This window comes from Dendropsophus ebraccatus, chromosome 3 (assembly GCF_027789765.1).
Source record: "Dendropsophus ebraccatus isolate aDenEbr1 chromosome 3, aDenEbr1.pat, whole genome shotgun sequence".
Classification (NCBI taxonomy): domain Eukaryota; kingdom Metazoa; phylum Chordata; class Amphibia; order Anura; family Hylidae; genus Dendropsophus; species Dendropsophus ebraccatus.
The window spans coordinates 120673756-120697119 of NC_091456.1; the positions used below are offsets into that span (position 1 = coordinate 120673756).

Sequence of the window (23364 nt, forward strand, 5' to 3'; positions counted from 1 at the left end):
CTGTATACAGACCCCCCACACACCAGACTTGTCCCACTGTATACAGACCCCCCACACACCAGTCCTCTCCCCTGTATACAGACCCCCCACACACCAGTCCTCTCCCCCTCTATACAGACCCCCCCCACACCAGTCCTCTCCCCTGTATACAGACCCTACACACCAGTCCTCTCCCCTTGTATACAGACCCCACACATCAGTCCTCTCCCCCTGTATACAGACCCCACACACCAGTCCTCTCCCCCTGTATACAGACCCCACACACCAGTCCTCTCCCCCTGTATACAGACCCCACACACCAGTCCTCTCCCTGTATACAGATTCCACACACACCAGTCCTCTCCCCCTGTATACAGACCCCACACACCAGTCCTCTCCCCTGTATACAGACCCCACACACCAGTCCTCTCCCCCTGTATACAGATCCCACACACCAGTCCTCTCCCCTGTATACAGACCCCACACACCAGTCCTCTCCCCTGTATACAGACCCCACACACCAGTCCTCTCCCCCTGTATACAGGCTGACACACACACCAGTCCTCTCCCTGTATACAGACCCCACACACACCAGTCCTCTCCCCTGTATACAGACCCCACACACCAGTCCTCTCCCCTGTATACAGACCCTACACACCAGTCCTCTCCCCCTGTATACAGACCCCACACACCAGTCCTCTCCCCCTGTATACAGACCCCACACACCAGTCCTCTCCCCCTGTATACAGACCCCACACACCAGTCCTCTCCCCCTGTATACAGACCCCACACACACCAGTCCTCTCCCCCTGTATACAGACCCCACACACCAGTCCATTCCCCCTGTATACAGACCCCCCACACACCAGTCCTGTCCCCCTGTATACAGACCCTACACACCAGTCCTCACCCTGTATACAGACCCCACACACACCAGTCCTCTCCCCTGTATACAGACCCCACACACACCAGTCCTCTCCCCTGTATACAGACCCCACACACCAGTCCTCTCCCCTGTATACAGACCCCACACACACCAGTCCTCCCCCCTGTATCCCCCCATGTTACTGTGGATATTGGAGCTTCCTTCCCTCTGTTTCTGCAGGAGTGACTAAATCCCATACCGCAAAGGGACCTCACTGGGTGCGCGCACACAGCTCCCAGCTTCACACAGCTTCATTGGCTGCTCCACTCCGGGCTTCCTATCAGTCAAAACCCGAGCGTTAAGTATTAGGGTTAGGGGTTGGGGGTCGGCTTAGGGTTACTACAATCATTAAACTATCCCTTTCCCACACAACAACGCTAACCCTCGGAGTTGGTGCTAATCAGGAGGGTTAGGGTTGGGGCTGTGGGTAGGGTTAGACATGAGAAATCAGTGGACGTAACCCTAAGCTGACCCCCAACCCTAACCCTAATACTAAACGTTTGGATTAGGGTCGGGGGTCTGGCAGGGTCTGATTTTGACTGATAGGAAGCCCTAAGAAGAGAGATCATAAGTTTTGAACCTTTTTCACCGTGTGCATAGTGTCTGAAAATGTTTCTCTGGTATACTTTAGCTGATTTGATATTCAGCAAGTCTTTAAGGTCTCTCCTAAGTCTCACCAGGTCTCCCTGAACTCTTAATGCTTTGCTTCTTTAACTAAGGTTTTCTAAAACGGAAATTTGAGAGAGGAGGGAATTTAGCTTGGCAGTGTATTGTTTTTTACATTAAGAACCTAAAGCTATCAGTTCACCTCTTATAAACACCTTATGTGCTTCCCAAACATAAGGGAAAGGTACATCCTGGGTTTTATTTATATCTAAATATAGTATTTACTTGAGCAGGGAAATCTAGGAGAGTTTCATTTAGTGTCCATGACCAGTGTTTAGGGGGGAATATTAGAGAAAGATATAGTGATTGAAATGGGGGCGTATTGTATCTATTGAGGGTAATTGTACCTATTGCCTGAACATTGGTTATATATTTTTGGGAAAGGTAGAGGGGGCATGATCTTTCTAGGTGGAAACTTTAATGTGGCTCTAGATCCACTTATAAACAGTTCTTTACAACGTTCCTCGTTTTCACATAGCTCTCTGGCAGCGCTCAAAAAATCCCTCTCTTCTCTCCATCTTATTGACATTTAGCGAACATTACACCCCTCAGACAAAGATTTCACTTTCTACTCTTCTATCCATAATTCGTGGCATCGATTGGATTATCTCTACCTTTCCTAAAAGCACATTTTGCCCGGACATCGCCTTTAAAATTATTTAATGCTATAATTAAATGAATTTTGCTACAGCTCACTTAACTTGTTGTTTTTCTGGCCATTCTATTCAATTAATAGTGACAGCCCACAGGATTAGTGGAATTTCTAGGAACCAGACATTCTTTGCAAATCTTTTGTATGGAAGTTGCACAGTATAAACTGTTATGATGTAATATTGGATAATTTGTGAATCTACATGAAGTCATTATATGCTATTTCTCTTTTAAGGACTGTACTTTCTTTACAAGGAAGGAAATACTAAGGTAAGTCTTTACATTAATTATTGATAGTGTAAAAACATATGAAAGTGAAATTCTAAACATACTATAAAATTAATCTACAGTCTGGAATAGTTGTCATTTAATAAGTAGAAGTCAATTCAATGCATTTTTAGATAATTTACATTTTTCTAGTATAACGTCTGACTAAACTTATGCCATGGCCGTGGGTTGTGTTTATACCACATTTTGGGCAGAGCATTGTGGTGAGCCCACAGCCACTTGAGCAGGGCAAGTGCTGGGGCCCACAGCCGCTCAAGGGGCCCACCGGCACTTGCCTTAGCAGTGAGCCACTGGACACCTGCCGCGAAGGGATGCCACTCTCCACCTCTATGGCATCCTGGGCTAGGCCTCCGCAGTGCTGCTTGGATGTGATCTCCCCAGCAGGCGCAGAGCGATGACGTCATCGCGCCTGCTGTAGGATCCATCCATGCGGCACACACAAGGGAGAAGACAGGAGGGAGAAGAGGACCCGTCCCCTGGCTGGATTAGGTGAATATGATTTGATTTTATTTATTTGGGTTGAGGCAGAGCAGGGGGCATCTACTATGGGACAGGGCAGGGTACATTACTATGGGGGCAGAGAAGGGGGCATTACTATAGGGGCAGAGTAGGGGACATCTACTATGGGACAGGGCAGGGTACATTACTATGGGGGCAGAGCAGGGTGGCATTACTATGGGGGCAGAGTAGGGGACATTACTATGGGACAGGGAAGGGGGCATTACTATAGGGGAAAAGCAGGGGACATTACTATGGGGCAGAGCAGGGGGCATTACTATGGGGGCAGAGTAGGGGACATTACTATGGAGCAGGGAAAAGGCAGGCCTGTATTTAGAGTTCATGCTGCCCTAGGCACTTTGCACGCAGAGGCGCCCCCCCCCCACGTTGCTGTACATGCATGGTATATACCCTGGCACTTGGGTGCCGCTCTGCTTGATGCCCGCTGTTCTCATCAAACAGACGTGATGGAGGAAGGAGGCCGGGGACGTCTTAGTTTGGGGACTGGTTCTGTTCAGTGTTGGACTGGGGTACCTGGAGCCACCAATATACAACCAGTGAGACACGACATGCTGACCCGCTTCTTTCCTGAATTCATCTGTATCTGTGACAAATCTCAGAACACCCTCCATTTATACAACTCTCAGGGTATGCTGGGAGTTGTAGTCTCTGAGAGGACAACCCTTTAATAAATCACTGTGTGCAGAGTCTCCTGGTGGCTGCAATCTGTGGGTGACAACCATCAGCCCTAAAGGTCCAGCAAAACATCTGTCTACAGCCGCAGTTATCATAGGATTGTACTACTTTACTACAACTCCCAGCATATCCTGAGGGCTGCAGACTGTCAGTACATGCTGGGAGTTGTAGTGCCTGCAGCTGTTGTAGTTGGATTCTAGGTGCATCATACACTGGATGCTTTGTGGCACATAAGAATACATAGATCTGTGGGGGCTCAGTGCAGGGAAGTGACCCCAGAACAGCACTAATAGGGGATAGAACAAAAACATCTCCCCCTATATCTTATTAGTGCTGTTCTGGGGTCACTTCCCTACACTGAGCCCCCACAGATCTATGTATTCTGATATGCCACAAAGCATCCAGTGTATGATGCACCTAGGACCCAACTACAGCAGCTGCAGGCACTACAACTCCCAGCATATCCTGAGGGCTGCAGACTGTTCTGGGAGTTGTAGTGCCTGCAGCTGTTGTAGTTGGGTCCTGGAGGCGTTGTGGGAAATCAGAATACATAGATCTGTGGGGGCTCAGTGCAGGGACGTGACCCCAGAACAGCACTAATAGGGATAGGGGGAGATGTTTTTGTTCTATCCCCTATTAGTGATGTTCTGGGGTCACTTCCACACACTGAGCCCCCACAGATCTCTGTATTCTGATCTCCCACAAAGCCTCCAGTGTATAATGCACCTAGGACCCAACTACAACAGCTGCAGGCACTACAACTCCCAGAATTTACTGACAGTCTACAGCCCTCAGGATATGCTGGGAGTTGTAGTGCCTGCAGCTCTTGTAGTTGGGTCCTAGTTTAAAAGTTTGGGTTAGTGTACTGTAGTGACCGCAGGGCTGTGTCAGTACACTACCGCAAACAATACACTGACCCATTGAGACCCCAATGGTACTCAGGCTCTGCACATTATAGAAGTGATTACAGTGCAGTTACTAATGACTCACAGGTGACGTCTTCTCGAATTGCTGTCGCTAACTTTTTGCTTTCTTCTCCATCTGGCGCAGCATCATGAAGACTTCTCTGACCATAACTCGTCTGCAGGCGGGCAGCTGGGGGTGACTGGGGCAGGAGGGCAGCTGGGGGTGACTGGGGAAGGGAGGCAGCTGGGGGTGACTGGGGAAGGGAGGCAGCTGGGGGTGACTGGGGAAGGGAGGCAGCAGGGGGGAGACTGAGGAAGGGAGGCAGCTGGGGGTGACTGGGGAAGGGAGGCAGCTGGGGGTGACTGGGGAAGGGAGGCAGCTGGGGGGGACTGAGGAAGGGAGGCAGCTGGGGGGGGGACTGAGGAAGGGAGGCAGCTGGGGGGGGACTGAGGAAGGGAGGCAGCTGGGGGGGGGACTGAGGAAGGGAGGCAGCTGGGGGGGGACTGAGGAAGGGAGGCAGCTGGGGGGGGGCTGAGGAAGGGAGGCAGCTGGGGGTGACTGGGGAAGGGAGGCAGCTGGGGGTGACAGGGGGAGCAGCTGGGGGAGTCAGGGAGAGCAGCTGGGGGAAAGGGAGAGCAGCTGGGGGGCAGGGGAGCAGCAGGGAGGGGCAGCTAGGGTGGCAGGGGAGAAGCTGCGGTTCAGGGGGAGAGGTTGGGGTTCAGGGGGAGCGGTAGGGAGGCAGTGGAGAAGCTGGGATTCAGGGGGAGAGGCTGGGGGCAGGGGGAGAGGCTGGGGGTCAGAGAGAGAAGCTAGGGGTCAGGGGGAGGGGCTGGGAGGCAGGGGAGCAGCTGAGAATGCAGGGGGGAGAGGCTGGGGGCAGGGGAGAGGCTGGGGGGGCAGGGGGGAGAGGCTGGGGGGGCAGGGGGAGAGGCTGGGGGGGCAGGGGGGAGAGGCTGGGGGGGCAGGGGGAGAGGCTGGGGGCAGGGGAGAGGCTGAGGGTTAGGGGGAGAGGCTGGGGGGAAGGGGAGAGGCTGGGGGGTCAGGGGAGAGGCTGGGGGGTCAGGGGAGAGGCTGGGGGGTCAAAGGAGAGGCTGGGGGGTCAGGGGAGAGGCTGGGGGGTCAGGGGAGAGGCTGAGAATGCAGGGGGAGAGGCTGGGGTCAGGGGAGACGCTGGGGGGCAGGGGAGAGGCTGAGGGTTAGGTGGAGAGGTTGGGGGGGCAGGGGAGACGCTGGGGTCAGGGGAGTTGCTGGGGGGCCGGGGAGAGGCTGGGGGGGCAGGGGGAGAGGCTGGGGGCAGGGGAGAGGCTGAGGGTTAGGGGAAGAGGCTGGGGGGAAGGGGAGAGGCTGGGGGGTCAGGGGAGAGGCTGGGGGGTCAGGGGAGAGGCTGGGGGGTCAAAGGAGAGGCTGGGGGGTCAGGGGAGAGGCTCGGGGGTCAGGGGAGAGGCTGAGAATGCAGGGAGAGAGGCTGGGGTCAGGGGAGACGCTGGGGGGCAGGGGAGAGGCTGAGGGTTAGGTGGAGAGGTTGGGGGGGCAGGGGAGATGCTGGGGGGCCGGGGAGAGGCTGGGGGGGCAGGGGGATAGTCTGGGGGGCAGGGGGAGAGTCTGGGGTCAGGGGAGATGCTGGGGGGCAGGGGAGAGGCTGAGGGTTAGGTGGAGAGGTTGGGGGGCAGGGGAGAGGCTGAGGGTTAGGGGGAGAGGCTGGGGGGCAGGGGAGAGGCTGGGGGTTAGGGGGAGAGGCTGGGGGTTAGGGGGAGAGGCTGGGGGGGGCAGGGGAGAGGCTGGGGGGGGGGCAGGGGAGAGGCTGGGGGGCAGGGGAGAGGCTTGGGGGTCAGGGGAGAGGCTGAGAATGCAGGGGGGAGAGGCTGGGGGGGGCAGGGGAGAGGCTGAGGTCAGGGGAGACGCTGGGGGGCAGGGGAGAGGCTGAGGGTTAGGGGGAGAGGCTGGGGGGGCAGGGGAGAGGCTGAGAATGCAGGGAGGAGAGGCTGGGGGTTAGGTGGAGAGGCTGAGGGATCAAGGGAGACGCTGGGGGGCAGGGGAGAGGCTGGGGGGGCAGGGGGAGAGTCTGGGGGACAGGGGGACAGTCTGGGGTCAGGGGAGATGCTGGGGGGCAGGGGAGAGGCTGAGGGTTAGGTGGAGAGGCTGGGGGGGCAGGGGGAGAGGCTGAGGGATCAGGGGAGACGCTGGGGGGCAGGGGAGACGCTGCGGGGCAGGGTAGAGGGTGGGGGGAGGGCAGGGGAGAGGCTGGGGGGGCAGGGGAGAGGCTGGGGGGCAGGGGGAGAGGCTGGGGGGCAGGGGGAGAGGCTGCCCCCCAGCAGGGGAGCAGCTGAGTATGCAGGGGGGCCGGGGGCGGGCAGAGGGGAGAGGCTGGTGGTGACGGGGCGGGCGGCCGGGAGAAGGATGGGCAGGCAGGCTGGTTCCCTCCCCCCATGCAGCGCCGGGGTCCGGGGCAGGTGTTGAGCACACAGTGTGACAGAGGCCGGAAGCTCACAGCTGCAGCCCCGCGTTCCCAGATCTTCTCTCCTGCTCGGCGATGACGTCACATCACATGAGCGCCGCCGAGCAGGAGACAAGATCCGGGACCGCGGGGCTACAGCTGGGAGCTTCCGGCCTCTGTCACACTGTGTGTGCCGGAAGCTCAACACCTGCCCCGGACCCCGGCGCTGCATGGGGGGAGGGAACCAGCCTGCCTGCCCATCCTTCTCCCGGCCGCTCCGTCACCTCCCCTCCCCCCCCCCCCTCCCGGCGCGGACTAGGCACCCGTGGGCCGGTGCCTACGGAGTTTTTTTTTTTAAAGTAATAAAAAAAGGTGTTCCCTGCGGGTGTCGGCCCCCGCAGGGCGCCGCCCTAGGCACCGGACCACGGGTGCCTAGTGGCAAATACGGCCCTGGGAAAAGGGCATTACTATGGTGCATGGATCATTACTATTGGGGCAGAGCAGGGGACATTACAATGGTGCCCAAGACTGCTACTGATAATACCAATATAACAGATAATCCCTCAACACCATGACCACTCCATTATCACAATTATATAGAGACTGTTACTACCAATAATACCAGTATAACAGATAATCCCTCAACACCATGACCACTCCATCATTACAATTAGAGATGAGCGAATCTACAGTACAAATGAAGTGAAGCGCCACATTCCTATCTGAATTCCGCTCATCAGGCTGCGGGCTATTCTTCTCTGTGTCGCTCCTCCCCGAGTGCTGGGAAAAGATGGATCCAGTCCTGGGAAACTGAATCCCAGCACCTGGGGAGGAGCGGCAGCAAGCAGAGCAGACTTCAAAGCCTGCAGCCTGATAAGCTGAATGCATATAGAAACAAAGCGCTTCACTTCATTCCTACTGTAGATTAGCTCACCTCTAATCACAACATAGCAATTTATACCACTATACCTGGGGGTCAAACTTGCTGCCCTTCAGCTGCTGCAAAACTACATCATGATGGTAACAGCTGGAGGGCCGCAGTTTACACCTGTGTCCTGTACAGTCACTAAATAAAATCCATTGTATAAACAAATATTACTATTAATACCAGCATATGCTAGTGCAGTTACATCCAAGGCGTCTTCTCTGTGTGAGCTGCAGGTGATGTATTGCTAATCAAAGTTGTTTTGCTTTCCATCTCCATCTGGCCCGGCCATCACAAAGACTACTCCAGTCCATGAATAGTCTTTGCAGAATTAACCAGAGAAACATGTTAGACTCTTGGCTCCAGCACCATCCTCACCTCTATAAACACCCCATCTCTATTGCTCCACACTATAACAGTGCCCACTTTATGCCCCACATTCTATTTAGACCCAGGCTGGCAGGCTCACTCTATGTCCTTATATAATAGAAAGACCCCCCAATCTGTACCCTCATATAGTAGATAAGCCCCCCATTGTGCCTCCATATATAGATGATAGACCCTCTCTGTGCCTAACCAACCAGATATAGAAATTAACCCCCCCTCTGTGTCTCCATATAGTAGTAAAGCCCTCTCTGCCCCCCATTACACAGAGAAATGTGTAACCAATGGTGGATACAGGTGGACAGGTTTAGGCTATGTTCACACAACGTAAATTATCAATTAATCAAGGCTGTTGTTGCACTTTGCAACAATGGCCATGATTAATTGATGATTTACATTGTGCTGCAGACAATGGAATCCTGGCGGGAGTGTATACACATAAACACTCCGGCTAGGATTGCAAGCGGCTGCAACAAAAACTGACACATCAGTTTTGTTTTGCTGCTATTCATTGAAAAGCGGCCGCACAAGCCTGACAGTTCGCACAATGGATTGTGTGCAATGGTGAATTGGGATGCGGGTGCACACAGGTGCATCCGCATCCCAATTCAACAGAAATGATGATCATCCGGACGGTACTGCAGTACTGGACGGCATAAACTTCACTGATACCGGGCATTCTGTGACCCGGCCGGGTCACAGAACGGTCGGCGTCTTACCCTGTGTGAACCCGGCCTTAAAGCTCACAATCAGCCGACAAGTGAGCTGATTGCTGGTCATGTAACATGAGGCGATATCTAATTAGGCAGAGCATCGCTGTGTGTTATAAACATTTAGGCTACGTTCACACAGAGCAAAAGGGGCGGATTACGCGAGGAAATATTTCCGCCTGAAATCAACTGACGCTGAATTCTGAGCAGAATATAAGCAGAATGCAAGCAGAATCCCTGCGTATTCAGCTAGGAAAGTGTTCAGCTCGTAATCAGCTCTTGACAAATTCAGCGCGGAATACTCGAGGAATCCGCGCTAAATCCGCATGCATTCAGCGCTGAAATTCAGCAAATATTTGGCGAGTAAATTAGACTATACCAGAATATATACTAGAATCCTCCTCCCCCCCCTTTTTTCCCCATTTCCGCGCTGATTTCCGCTTGTATTACGCTTGTATTCCGCGCTGAATACGCGCGTATTGAGCGCTGAAACAGAAAATCAGAGCCCCATTGGTTTGTATAGGCTTTTGCTAGCTGAAGAATGAACATGTTCTTTCTTCTGGCGGAAAGCGGATTAGTTCTGTGCGGAAATTCCACCGTGTGAACTGCAGAGCAGAATTTCCATTCAACACAATGGAAATTAGCTCTGCACCTATTTTAACGGCTGAAATTTCAGCGCTGATTCAGCGCAGAAATTCAGCTGCTTTTGCTCTGTGTGAACGAGCCCTTGGTGTCTTTATCCTCTTCTACATAACTGGTTTATGGTTACCCAATCTGTGTGCCCCTAGCTGTAGCAAAACTCTCATAGCTGGAACTACAACTCCTATCTTGACCTCATAGCTGGAACTACAACTCCCATCTTGACCTCATAGCTGCAGCTACAACTCCCACCCTGACTTCATAGCGGCAACTACAACTCCCATCCTGACCTCATAGCTGCAACTACAACTCCCACCCTGACCTTACAGCTGGAACTACAACTCCTATCCTGACCTCATAGCTGCAGCTACAACTCCCATCCTGATCTCATAGCTGGAACTACAACTCCCACCCTGACAGCTGTAACTACAACTCCTACCCTGACAGCTGTAACTACAACTCCCATCCTTACCTCATGGCTGGACCTAAGGCTGGGTGATATGGGCTAAAATTAAAATCTTGATTTTTTTTCTCGATTCTAGATTTAAATCTCGATTTAGAATTTTTTTTTTTTTGCTAATTATAATGGGTGTAGTAGTATAGGCATAGTGGATAAGGGGTGTAGTAACAGTAGAAGCATAGAAGATGAGGAATGCAGTGGTATATAAGGGGAGTAACAGTTTTGGGAGAAGTAGTAGTATCAGGAGTGGGGGTAATAGTGGGAATGGTAGTGGGAGCAGTATTGGGGTAGTAGTAGAGCAGTATTGGGGTAGTAGTAGAGCAGTATTAGGAGTAGTATTGGGGGTAATAGTAGAGCAGTATTGGGGTAGTAGTAGAGCAGTATTGGGGGTAGTAGTAGAGCAGTATTAGGAGTTGTATTGGGGTAGTAGTAGAGCAGTATTGGGGTAGTAGTAGAGCAGTATTGGGGTAGTAGTAAAGCAGTATTGGGGGTAGTAGTAGAGCTGTATTGGGGTGGTAGTAGTAGAGCAGTATTGAGAGTAGTATTGGAGGTAGTAGTAGAGTATTTGGGTAGTAGTAGAGCAGTACTGGGGTAGTAGTAGAGCAGTATTGGGGGTAGTAGTAAAGCAGTACTGGGGGTAGTAGTAGAGCAGTATTAGGGGTAGTATTGGGGGTAGCAGTAGAGCATGGATGCAGTACTGACTAGCACCACACACTACAGTATGAAGACTGTAATACATGGAAACATGACAGGAAGATGGCCCCACCAGACACACATAGTGACAGGCACACTACTCACACCATTAGACGGGCACCAGCTCCATGTCTCCGGTGCTCGTAGGAGCAACTACCATTTTTGTGGGTGTGTGTGGGCATCTTGGTGGGTGGGGGCGGGCGGCGATCTTACAAGGTGGGTGGGGCAGGCGGCGTTGGTCCTCTGGGTGCGGGCAATCGTGTATATAGGTAGACAGGGGGCGGGTGGCTTTTGCGGTTCTCCAGGTGCTGGCGTGCGGTCCCACTCTGACCGCAGGAGGAGCAGCTTGCCCGGAGAGCTTTTTTTTTTTCTTTGAAAATCGAATGTACAATTTTGAAAGAAATTGAAATTGAGTAGCCCTCATTGCCTCATTTCGGTGAAGCTTTCTCATCATTTGTCTGTCACTTCAGAGTATCGTAGGTACTCCTGGGTAGAGACCGCTAGCTTCTATGTGACAACAGATAAGATACCAAATAGCATTATCGTAAGATACTGAATGTGCTACAGCAACTGAACTAGCAAGTGCACGTGAAGCTTTAGCGATACTCCTGGCTGGGAGATGGGCAGCTTCAGTGACACGCGCAAACTATACACTGCAATAGCTACACATTGTAACAATACTTACATAAGAGAGCTCGGCCAAGTCTACACAATAACTGTTAATTCAATAATTGGTACACTACAATAAGGAAGCCAAGTATAGTTGTTCAAACATATAGCTACCACAGTCTACCCCAATAGTGAATAAAGCGGTTTCAAAGCAACTAAAGTGGTACTTTGGTTTAAGAGTAACTTGGTTTAAGAGCAGTTTGCAAGAAGAGCTATAAGTTTTTCAAAATTGGAACTTGGTTTAAGAGCATCACCTTGGTTTAAGAGTTTCCTGTACTGGATGGGAGGGCAAGTAAGGGAGGGGTCGCTATGATCTGCATAGCGTGGTTTACAATACTGTAATCTGACAAAGAAAGTTTCCCTCACCTTCCAAATCATAGCAGATACACTTCAAGCTGGGGCTTGTATCAGGGGACAGGACTGTGGAGGTAATCTCTTCGTAGCTGTAAACCCTCTCTCCCCAGACAGAGAGTGCTGCATGTATGTGCCCACATATATCCTGCTCATTCCTTCATGCTCCCTGCAGTCTTTGTCAGTCCTGGTGTTTGCCATCCTCACCACTCCTTCTATACTGTGCCTGCACTTACATTCAGCTATAACACTGCTATAATGTGCCTGCACTCACACTCAGCTGTACACACTGCTGCTATAATGTGCCTGCACTCACACTCAGCCATTCAAAATGCTGTATATAAAAGTTTCTGTCATTGTCCCCTTGCACAGCTCTGTGATTCTCACTTCCTGATTGGTCCATGTTGAACACGCACCCAGGGGCATTTGCCCAGGGCCCCCATCCCCCTGGGGCCCCCTAGCTCCTTCCTTCATTAGTGGAGCAGGAAGCAGAGCAGCACACGCAGCTCCCCTGCTCCACCAATGAACGAAGGAGCTGAGCTGTGAGGACCGCAGAAGAAGAGGGAGAAGACGGACCGCCCCCTCCTGCAGGGCTGACTGTGCCCTAGAAAAGAGGAGGAACGGTAAGCCCAGGTAAAGAAAAGGAGGCGGGGGTGGGTGTTTGGGGGGGTAGAGGGTCGCTGAGGCTGGGGGCGGGACTTGCGACCAAGGGGCGGGGCTTACACACGGGTCGCGGTGATCGGAGCCTAGGGGGTCTTTATAAAACAGTAACCCCCTCTCCATATACTCTTTAGAGCCTAGAGAACAGTATACAGGAAGGGGGCAGGGGATCTTTTATGATGCAGTCCCCCCTTCCACCATATACTGTTCAGGGCCCTCCTCCCTCTGTATCTATGGGCACCAGGCCCTGAGCAGTACGCAGTACATGATGGAGGTGGGTGCTGAATCACACAGGATCCCCTCCCCCATTCAGGGCCTAGTGAACAGTATATGGGTAGGGGATTCTGTATGATAGAGTACCCCCATATCTCTCCCCTACTCTACTACTATCCCCAATACTACGCCTAATACTGCTCTCCTACTACCCCAAATACTACTCCTAATACTGCTCTACTACAACCCAAATACTATTCCTAATACTTCTCTACTACTACCACCCCTAATACTGCTCCTAATACTGCTCTACTACCCCCAATACTACTCCTAATACTGCTCTACTACTACCCCCAATAGTGCCCTACTACTACCACCCCCAATACTACTCCTAATACTGCTCTACTACTATCCCCAATACTACTCCTAATACTGCTCTACTACTACCCCCAATACTACTCCTAATACTGCTCTACTACTACCCTCAAAACTGCCCTACTACTACCCCCAATACTACCCCTAATACTGCTCTACTACTACCCCCAATACTGCTCTACTACTACCCCCAATACTACTCCTAATACTACTCTACTACTACCTCAATATTGGTCTACTACTATCCCCAAATACTACTCCTAATACTGCTCTAGTACTACCCCAATACTACTCCTAATACTGCTCTACTACTACGCCAATACTCCAATACTGCTCTACTACTACCCCCAATACTACTCCTAATACTGCTCTACTACTACCCCCAGTACTGCTATACTACTACCCCCAATACTGCTGTACTACTACCCCCAATACTACTCCTAATACTGCTCTACTACTATCCCTAATAGTGTCCTACTACTACCACCCCCAATACTACTCCTAATACTGCTCTACTACTACCCCCAATAGTGCCCTCTTACTACCACCCCCAATACTACTCCTAATACTGCTCTACTACTACCCCCAATAATGCCCTACTAGTACCCCCAATACTGCCCTACTACTACCCCCAATACTACCCCTAATACTGCTCTACTACTACCCCCAATAATACCCCCAATACTGCTTCTCTACTACCCCTAATACTGCTCTACTACTACCCCCAATACTACTCCTAATACTGCTCTACTACTACCCCAATATTGGTCTACTACTATCTCCAATACTACTTCTAATACTACTCTAATACTACCCCAATACTACTCCTAATAATGCTCTACTACTACGCCAATACTGCTCTACTACTACCACCCCCAATACTACTCCTAATACTGCTCTACTACTACCCCCAATACTGCTCTACTACTTCCTCCAATACTGCTCTACTACTACTCCCAATACTACTCCTAATACTGCTCTTCTATTACCCCCAATACTGCTCTACTACTACCCCCAATACTGCTCTACTACCCCAAAACTACTCCTAATACTGCTCTACTACTACCCCCAATACTGCTCTACTACTACCACCCCCAATACTACTCCTAATACTGCTCTACTACTACCCCCAATACTTCTCTACTACTACCCCAATACTGCTCTACTACTACCCCAATACTACTCCTAATACTGCTCTACTACTACCCCCAATACTGCTCTACTACTACCCCCAATACTTCTCTACTACTACCCCCAATACTACTCCTAATACTGCTCTACTACTACCCCCAATACTGCTCTACTACTACCCCCAATACTACTCCTAATACTGCTCTACTACTACCCCCAATACTGCTCTACTACCCCAATACTGCTTTACTACCCCCAATACTACCCCTAATACTGCTCTACTACTACCCCTAAACTACTCCTAATACTGCTCTACTACTATCCCCAATACTACTTCTAATACTGCTCTACTTCTACCCCCAATACTGCTCTACTACCACCCCCAATACTACTCCTAGTACTGATTTACCACTACCCCAATACTACTCTACTATACTACCCAATACTGCCCTACTACTACCCCCAATACTACTCCTAATACTGCTCTACTACTACCCCCAATACTGCTCTATTACTACCCACAATACTGCACTACTACTACCCCCAATACTACTACTAATACTGCTCTACTACTACCCACAATACTGCTCTCACTACCATTGCTACTATTACCCCCACTCCTGATACTACTACTACTCCCAAAACTGCTACTCCTCTTATCTACTACTACACCCCTCATCTATGCTTCTACTGTTACTATACCCCTTGTCCACTATGCCTTTACTACTCCACCCATCATAACTAGCAAAAAATAAATAAAAAAATCGAGAAAAAAACCACAAGCTTTTATTTTTGCCCATATCGCCACAGCCCTTGGAGATGCAATGTGCTGGGGGGTAACTATCAGTAGAGATGCTATGTGCTGGGGTGGAGTAACTATCAGGGGAGCTGCTATCTGCTGAGGGGGTAACTATCAGGGGAGATGTTATGTGCTGGGGGGGGGGGGTAACTATCAGGGGAGATGCTATCTGCTGGAGAGGTAACTATCTGGGGAGATGCTATCTGCTGGGGGGTAACTATCAGGGGAGATGCTATGTGCTGGGGGGGGGGGGGGGGGAGGGGGCTAGCTAACAGTTGTATAACCTACAGTGAGATGCCTCCTATATTGGTGGATACTACATACTGGGTGGTGGAGGTAACTACCAGGGGAATTACCTACAGAGGGTTACCAACTATATGTACTATGGAGGCACAGAGGTACCTACCTACTATATGTGGCACAGAGGGGTCTTATTTAAGGTCACAAAAGATCACCCCACCTCGAGCAGCGAGTTAACCGCAGACAAAAAAGTAAAGTGTATGGGGACCTTAAAATTGCTGCTACAATGTTTTAGCATTTGGGGCCCCACCTTCAACTTTGCCCAGGGCCACATTTTGTCTAAAACCGGCCATGCACACACCCCTTCCCCATTACTGTCCTGTGACCATGCAGACCTCTGACAGCAGTCCTGCTTCTCAATTCTAGCCTGTTGTTCACACTACGTATCTGCACCTCCATTCTGTATCTACATACTGCTGCTGTTTTTTCATTTTAATGCACTAACTATACATGATACTTCACATGCTGCTTGGCTATACTCTACAGCAACTTATAATATGACACATCCAGCTTTCTAAATGTTTGTTTTAATTGTTATACAGAATTAAAAAAAAACATTATTTTTGGGGTGTGGAACTATTTGTCTGCATTTCAATTATTCCTTATGGGAAAATTTGCTTTGGTTTAAAAGTGATTTGGATTACAAGCACGGTCCCGGAACGAATTATGCTCGTAATCCAAGGCACTACTGTACACTCAACTATTGAGGGATAAGCAACAGTTCCAAAGGTGAAGTGGAGGATTTACAACTCCACTTATCTTCAGATATCAATATTTGAACACTATACCTAGAACAGCAGTTTTTTATTCAGCACTATAAATAGTGGTGTGAATTTAATATTTTAATGCATATCCAATAAAAAACTTAATGTTAACCTTTTGGGCAAGTATCCCTTCTAGGTCCTTTCCCAGAATAACATATCCTAAGAAAATCAATACATCCCATCAAGATCGCAATATATCATTCCTACAAAGCTGAGTGCTTGTCAGTAGAGAGTGGCTGATCTTGCACTGTGCTCTACTGTGTGATCAGTCTTGAGCTTGTCCATCCCTTTTCTTGTTCATATATTTTATTTCTATTTTCCATTAAAGTAACAATAATTTACTTTACTGTAAATAACAGAAATGTGGTTTGAACAGAGTAAACAGAGCAAAACAAACACAACAGCATGTTATATGTGTAAACATCAGCAGCAATGCAAAATATATTGCAATCATGTTGCCAATCCCGTAAAGAAAAAAAAGGGGGGTTTGAGGGAGGATAAATAGAACACTTGTGATGGGAGAGCATTTAATATAGCCAAGTAGCATAGCCTACATAATAATAGTGACAGTGAGAAGGGGAGATTGTAGTCCCAATGGTACCTATCACTCCAGTCGAGGCACTGTTAAATTTTGGAATTTTAGCCACTTGCTCCATTTATCTGTAAAACATTTGTCATTAGATATGCTACTGCTTCTAACCATATGCTCCATTGTGCACTTAAAGTGAACTACCTGCTTAAAGCGACTCTGTACCCACAATCTGACCCCACCCCCACCCCCACCCAAAACCACTTGTACCTTCGGATAGCTGCTTTTACTCCAAGATCTGTCCTGCGGTCCGTTGGGCAGGTGATGCAGTTATTGTCCTAAAAACAACTTTTAAACTTGCAGCCCCGTGCCCTACGGGCGTGGCTCAGAATATCTGTGCCCTAACGTTGCACCACCCCTCCGTCTCTCCTCCCCACACTCTTCATCATTAGGAATGCCACTGGAACATTTTCTTCTGTCTGAACATTGCACAGGTGCCTTAATGATCCAGACCATGTGCCGGGCTGACACAGCTGACAAAAAGTAGGCAATCTGCCTGGAGCATTCCTAAAGAAGAGGAGGGCAGGGAGGAGGGACAGAGAGGTTGTGCCAGCCTAATGCATACACAATCTAGGCCACGCCCGTTGGGCACGGGGCTGCCAGTTTAATAGTTGTTTTTTTAGGACAATAACTGCATTACCTGTCAAAAGGACCGCATGACAGATCTTGTATTAAAAGCAGCTATCTGAAGGTACAAGCGGTTTGGGGGGGTCAGATTGTGGGTACAGAGTCGCTTTAATTGTCCGCCCCTTTTCTAAGCTGGCCGACTGTCTTATTCAGTAAAGGCCCTATTACACCAAAAGATGTCTGACAGATTATTTTACTGATTTTTTAAGCCAAAGCCAGGAATGGATTTGAAAAGAGGAGAAATCTCAGTCTTATCTTTAAGACCTGTTCTCTGTTTATAGTCTGTTCCTGGCTTTGGCTGAAAAATCTGTCAGATAATCTGTAAGACATCTTCTGCTGTAATTGGGCCCTTAGCCTGTCCTCAGCGTAGGCAAGGGTGAGATCTTCCTTGGCTCCGGTGTCCCTAAAGGTCTTAATTAGCAGTCCATAGTATTTGAATAGCTAGATGTCAGGAACAACTAAATACTAGAGATGAGCCAACCTAGAGCATGCTCAAGTCAATCCGATATGAGTAGCGGTGGCTGCTGAACTTGAATAAAGTTTGACATTTTGTATTAGTGGCCCTCTGTATTAGGTTGTTCTGGGAGCAGTGATGCCAAGGAGTTAACCCTCAATGAGCTGTAGGAGGGTATGTGGAAAGAATGAATTCTTCCCAACTCCTTGGCACCACTGCTCCCAGAACAACCTGAGCAACCCGATACAGAGTGAAACTAATATCCAAAGCATCACATTTTGCCCATAGCACTGCATGATAACTATCACTATGTAGCATTGGCAATCTGTAACTGTAGTTAAGCTCCTATTCACCTGAATTGGAGCTGAGCTGCAGTTACACATCACCACTGCTACCACCACTACAGAGTAAACAGAGTTTGTCTTTGTACACTAACAAACACTTCCTTCACATAGGCCTTATGAAGAATTTTTGCATTGATATGCTAAGGGGAGAATCTAACATTTTTGGGTCCGGAGAGATTAGCCATGAATATGTTTCTTAGTCTCCAAAATGGCCCGCAATCCTTGGCCCGGTTTGGTAAGATGTGTGCCGACCCTGGGTCTAAATCGTTCCAAGCCTCTACCAAGTTCTTCCAGTGTGTTGTAAGGGAAATGGTCAACGTGTCAGTGGTTAAGTGGGCCTTCTTCAAAACCACATTGGTAAGGGCACAGGTGATATTCTGCATGACATGCTAATTTAAGGCTGGTACAGCACAGTGTGAAAAGTAGTTCCAGCTGGGGATGGAGTATCAAGGGGTGGCTGTCTCCATGAGGCTGTGGAATTCCTCAGTTTCCATCAGCCTATATGGCAACTTCTCCAGGGTCAGCAGATGGGCTATTCTCACATTAATTGCCTTTGCATGTGGGTGGTTGGTCGCATATTTTCGCTTTCACTCCAAGCTCTGGGCTTTTGAAAGATGAACGCTGGGATGTGAAACCCTGTTGGATGATGCGGATGACCCTGGAGATGAATAGCCTGTTTTAAGGGGGGAGGAAAACATAGCTGTTTCTGGGGCAGGTGAAGGACATGAAATGCATATGACCGTGTCCAAAAATGGTGTAAAAGAATAGGAAGATGGCACTCTGCTGGTCAGTGGTGCCCGAGGTGGCGAGATCCAGTAGTATGTATAGAAGGAACCGGGAACTCACCAGATCAATATGAGCTTATTTATTCAGTGCAATATGCATCACGTTACATCAAGTATGCGTTTCGGGCAGACATGGCCTTCATCAGCTTGCTGTCACAGTAGGGTCTAATGCACATTAACCCCTTTGTGCTGCAGCTAGTTTTGGCCTTAATGACCAGTCTAATTTTTCAAAATCTGACCTGTCTCACTTTATGCTCTTATAGCTCAGTGATGCTTTAACGTATGCTGGCGATTCTGAGATTGTTTTTTCGTGACATATGGCACTTTATGTTAGTGGCAAAATTTGGTCACTATTTTGTGTGTTTTTTGTGAAAAACATCAAAATATCATGAAAAATTGAAAAAATTAGCATTTTATGAACTTTGAAATTCTCTGCTTCTAAAAAAAGAAAGTCGTAGCACATAAATTAGTTACTAAGTCACATTACCAATATGTCTTCTTTATTCTGGCATAATTTGGTAAACATATTTTACTTTTTTAGGGTGTTATGGGGCTTAGAAATTTATCAGCAAATTATCACATTTTCGTGAAACTGATTTTTTTAGGGACCAGTTCTTTTTTTAAATGGATTTAGAAGTCTGGTATCCTGAAAACCCCCATAAGTGACCCCATTTTGGAAACTACACACCTTAAAGAATTCATCTTGGGGTATAATGAGCATTTTAACCCTACAGGGGCTGGAGGAAAGTATTCACAATTAGGCAGTAAAAAAATTGAAAATTTAAATTTTCCAATAATATATACGTTTAGATTAAAGTTTCTCATTTTCAAAAGGAATATGAGACAAAAAGCACCCCAAAATTTGTAATGCAGGTTCTCTTGAGTACAACGGTACCCCATATGTGGGCGTAAACCACTGTATGGGCACACAGCAGGGCTCAGAAGGAAGGGAACGCCAATTAGCTTTTCCAATGCAAATTTTGCTGAAGAAGTTTCTGAGCGCCAGGTGCGTTTGCAGAGCCCCTGTAGTGTCAGCAGAGAGAGAAAACCCCCCATAAGTCACCCCATTTTGGAAAGTGCACCCCTCAAAGAATTCATCTTGGTGTGTGGTGACCATTTTGACCCCACAGGTATTACAGGAAATTATTCAAAAGAAGACAGTAAAAATGAAAAACTCGAATTCTTCCAATAATATGTTCGTTTAGTTTGAAATTTCTCAATTTCACGAGGAACAAGAGGAAAAAAGTACCCCAAAATTTGTAACGCAGGTTCTCCTGAGTACAATGGTACCCCATATGTGGGCATAAACCACTGCATGGGCACACAGGAGGGCTCAGAAGGGAAGGAGCGCCAATTAGCTTTTTCAATGCAGATTTTGCTGCAGAAGTTTCCGAGCGCCAGGTGCGTTTGCAGTGCCCCTGTAGTGCCAGCGGAGTAAAATCTCGCCATAAGTCACTCCATTTTGGAAAGTGCACCCCTCAAAGTATTCATCTTGGTGTGTGGTGACCATTTTGACCCCACAGGTATTAGAGGAAAGTATTCAAAAGTAGACAGTAAAAATGAAAAACTAAAATTTTTCCAATATTATGTTCTTTTAGTTTGAAATTTCTCAATTTCACGAGGAACAAGAGGAAAAAAGTACCACAAAATTTGTAACGCAGGTTCTCCTGAGTACAATGGTACCCCATATGTGGGCGTAAACCACTGTATGGGCACACAGGAGGGCTCAAAAGGGAAGGAGCGCCAATTAGCTTTTTCAATGCAGATTTTGCTGAAGAAGTTTCCGAGTGCCAGGTGCGTTTGCAGAGCCCCTGTAGTGTCCGCAGAGTAAAATCTCCCAATAAGTCACTCCATTTTGGAAAGTGCACCCCTCATAGAATTTATTTTGGGGTGTGGTGAGCATTTTGACCCCACAGGTATTTGAGGAAAGTATTCAAAAGTAGACAGTAAAAATGAAAAACTCGAATTTTTCCAATAATATGTTCCTTTAGTTTGAAATTTCTCAATTTCACGAGGAACAGGAGAGAAATGTCACCCCAACATATGTAAAGCAGGTTCTCCTGAGTAGAACAGTACCCCATATGTGGGCATAAACCACTGCATGGGCACACAGGAGGGCTCAGAAGGGAAGGAGCGCCAATTAGCATTTTCAGTGCAGATTTTTCTGAAGAAGTTTCTGAGCGCCAGGTGCGTTTGCTGAGCCCCTGTAGTGTCAGCAGAATAGATTCCCCCCAAAAGTCACCACATTTTGGAAAGAGCACCCCTCAAAGAATTTATCTTGGGGTGTGGTGACCATTTTTACCCCACAGGTATTAGAGGAAAGTATTCAAAATTGGCCAGTAAAAATGAAAAACTCGAATTTTTCCAATAATATGTTGGTTTAGTTTGAAATTTCTCAATTTGACGAGGAACAGGAGAGAAAATGTACCCCAAAATCTGTAACGCAGGTTCTCCTGAGTAAAACGGTACATCATATGTGGGTATAAACCACTGTATGGGCACACAGCAGGGCTCAGAAGGGAAGGAGCGCCAATTTACAGGAGCAAAACCGCAGCTAGTAATGGTTATTAGAATAGCGCAGTTACTAAAATAAAATAAAAAAAATGAGATTACAGGTAATGTGGGGTGGTTACGGGCAACCAGGGGTGGTTATGGGCAACCTGAGGTGGTTACAGGTAATCTGGGGTGGTTACGGACAACATGGGGTGGTCACGGGCAACCTGCTGTGGTTACGGCAACCTGGGGTGGTTACAGGCAACCTGGGGTGGTTACAGGCAACCTGGGGTGGTTACAGGCAACGTGGGGTGGTTATGGGCAACGTGTGGTGGTCACGGGCAACCTGCTGTGGTTACGGCAACGTGGGGTGGTTACAGGCAACGTGGGCTGGTTACAGGCAACATGGGCTGGTTACAGGCAACGTGGGCTGGTAACGGGCAACGTGGGCTGGTTACGGGCAACCTGCTGTGCTTACAGACAATCTGGGATGGTTACGGGAAACGTGGGGTGGTTACGGGCAACCTGCAGTGCTTACAGACAATCTGGGGTGGATACGGGCAACGTGGGGTGGTTACGGGCAACCTGCAATGCTTACAGACAATCTGGGGTGGTTACAGGCAACGTGGGCTGGTTACGGGCAACCTGCAGTGCTTACAGACAATCTGGGGTGGATACGGGCAACGTGGGCTGGTTACGGGCAACCTGCAGTGCTTACAGACAATCTGGGGTGGTTACGGGCAACGTGGGGTGGTTACGGGCAATGTGGGGTGGTTACGGATAAACTGAAGTTCTTATAGGCAATCTGGGGTGGGTACCTGTAATCTGACATGGGCACCGCAATCTGGAGGGGGTCATTGGCAATTTGGGTGGTCAGAGGCGACGTGTGGTGGTCAGAGGCGACGTGCGGTGGTCAGAAGCGACGTGTGGAGGTCAGAGGCGACGTGTGGAGGTCAGAGGCGACGTGTGGAGGTCAGAGGCGACGTGCGGTGGTCAGAGGCATCGTGGCGTGGTCAGAGGCATCGTGGCGTGGTCAGAGGCATCGTGGCGTGGTCAGAGGCATCGTGGCGTGGTCAGAGGCATCGTGGCGTGGTCAGAGGCAACGCGCGGTGGTTACGTGCAATCTGGGGGGGTTACATGTAATCTGGCATGATTACGGGGAACCTGGGGGGTTATGTGCAACCTGGAAGGGTTACAGACAATCTGGGATTGTTACTGATAAACTGAAGTGCTTATAGGTAATCTGGGGTGGGTATATGTAATTTGGGGTGGTTACGGGCAATCTGGAGGGGGTCACGGGCAATCTGGAGGGGGTTACGGGCAATCTGGAGGGGGTTACGGGCAACGTGCGGTGGTTACGGGCAACGTGCGGTGGTTACGGGCAACGTGCGGTGGTTACGGGCAACGTGCGGTGGTTACGGGTAATCTGGGGAGGGGTAAGGGGTAATTTGGGAGTAAACTGCAATTATTACTATAATAAAAAGTGTGTGTTTTATTTTTTTGTATGTTTGTCACTTTTTGTACTTTACATATTCATTTTCACTGTATTACTATGATTACTGTGATATTTTCTATCACAGTAATCATAGTTCAGTGACAGAGACCAAATTTTCAGAGTTGGCTGGTTGTGAAGCGCATGCGCACTTCACAACCAGCCAGGACGTCGAGGAGGAAGGAGCTCCGTGGATCCGGTGAGTAAATGGGGAAGGGGGGGTGACTGGGGGACGGGGGTGACAGGGGGGGTGGGGGGCGACTTGGGGGGTGGGGGGACATCACTTTTTATCCCCTGTCACCAATCATTTATGGTGACAGGGGATAAAAAGTGCCGGGAGCACATGGCACAAGCGATCAGCGGTATATAGTATATACCGCTGATCGCTTGTACCGGGACCCCACAGGGGGGTCCCCGATGACTGCCCCATGCTCTCCGCTACCTCCGGTGGCGGAGAGCATGGG

General features: G+C 49.2%; 1 protein-coding gene across 2 annotated transcripts in view; it reads left to right on the forward strand.

Moving 5' to 3' along the window:
• The window catches only part of CIB3 (calcium and integrin binding family member 3), a 185169-nt gene that overhangs the window by 17537 nt on the left and 144268 nt on the right, over positions 1-23364 (forward strand). For both annotated transcript variants that reach the window (XM_069964543.1, XM_069964544.1), the window contains exon 2: positions 2457-2491. In XM_069964543.1, the coding sequence (XP_069820644.1) occupies positions 2457-2491 (35 nt within the window). The remainder of the gene's footprint in view (positions 1-2456; positions 2492-23364) is intronic.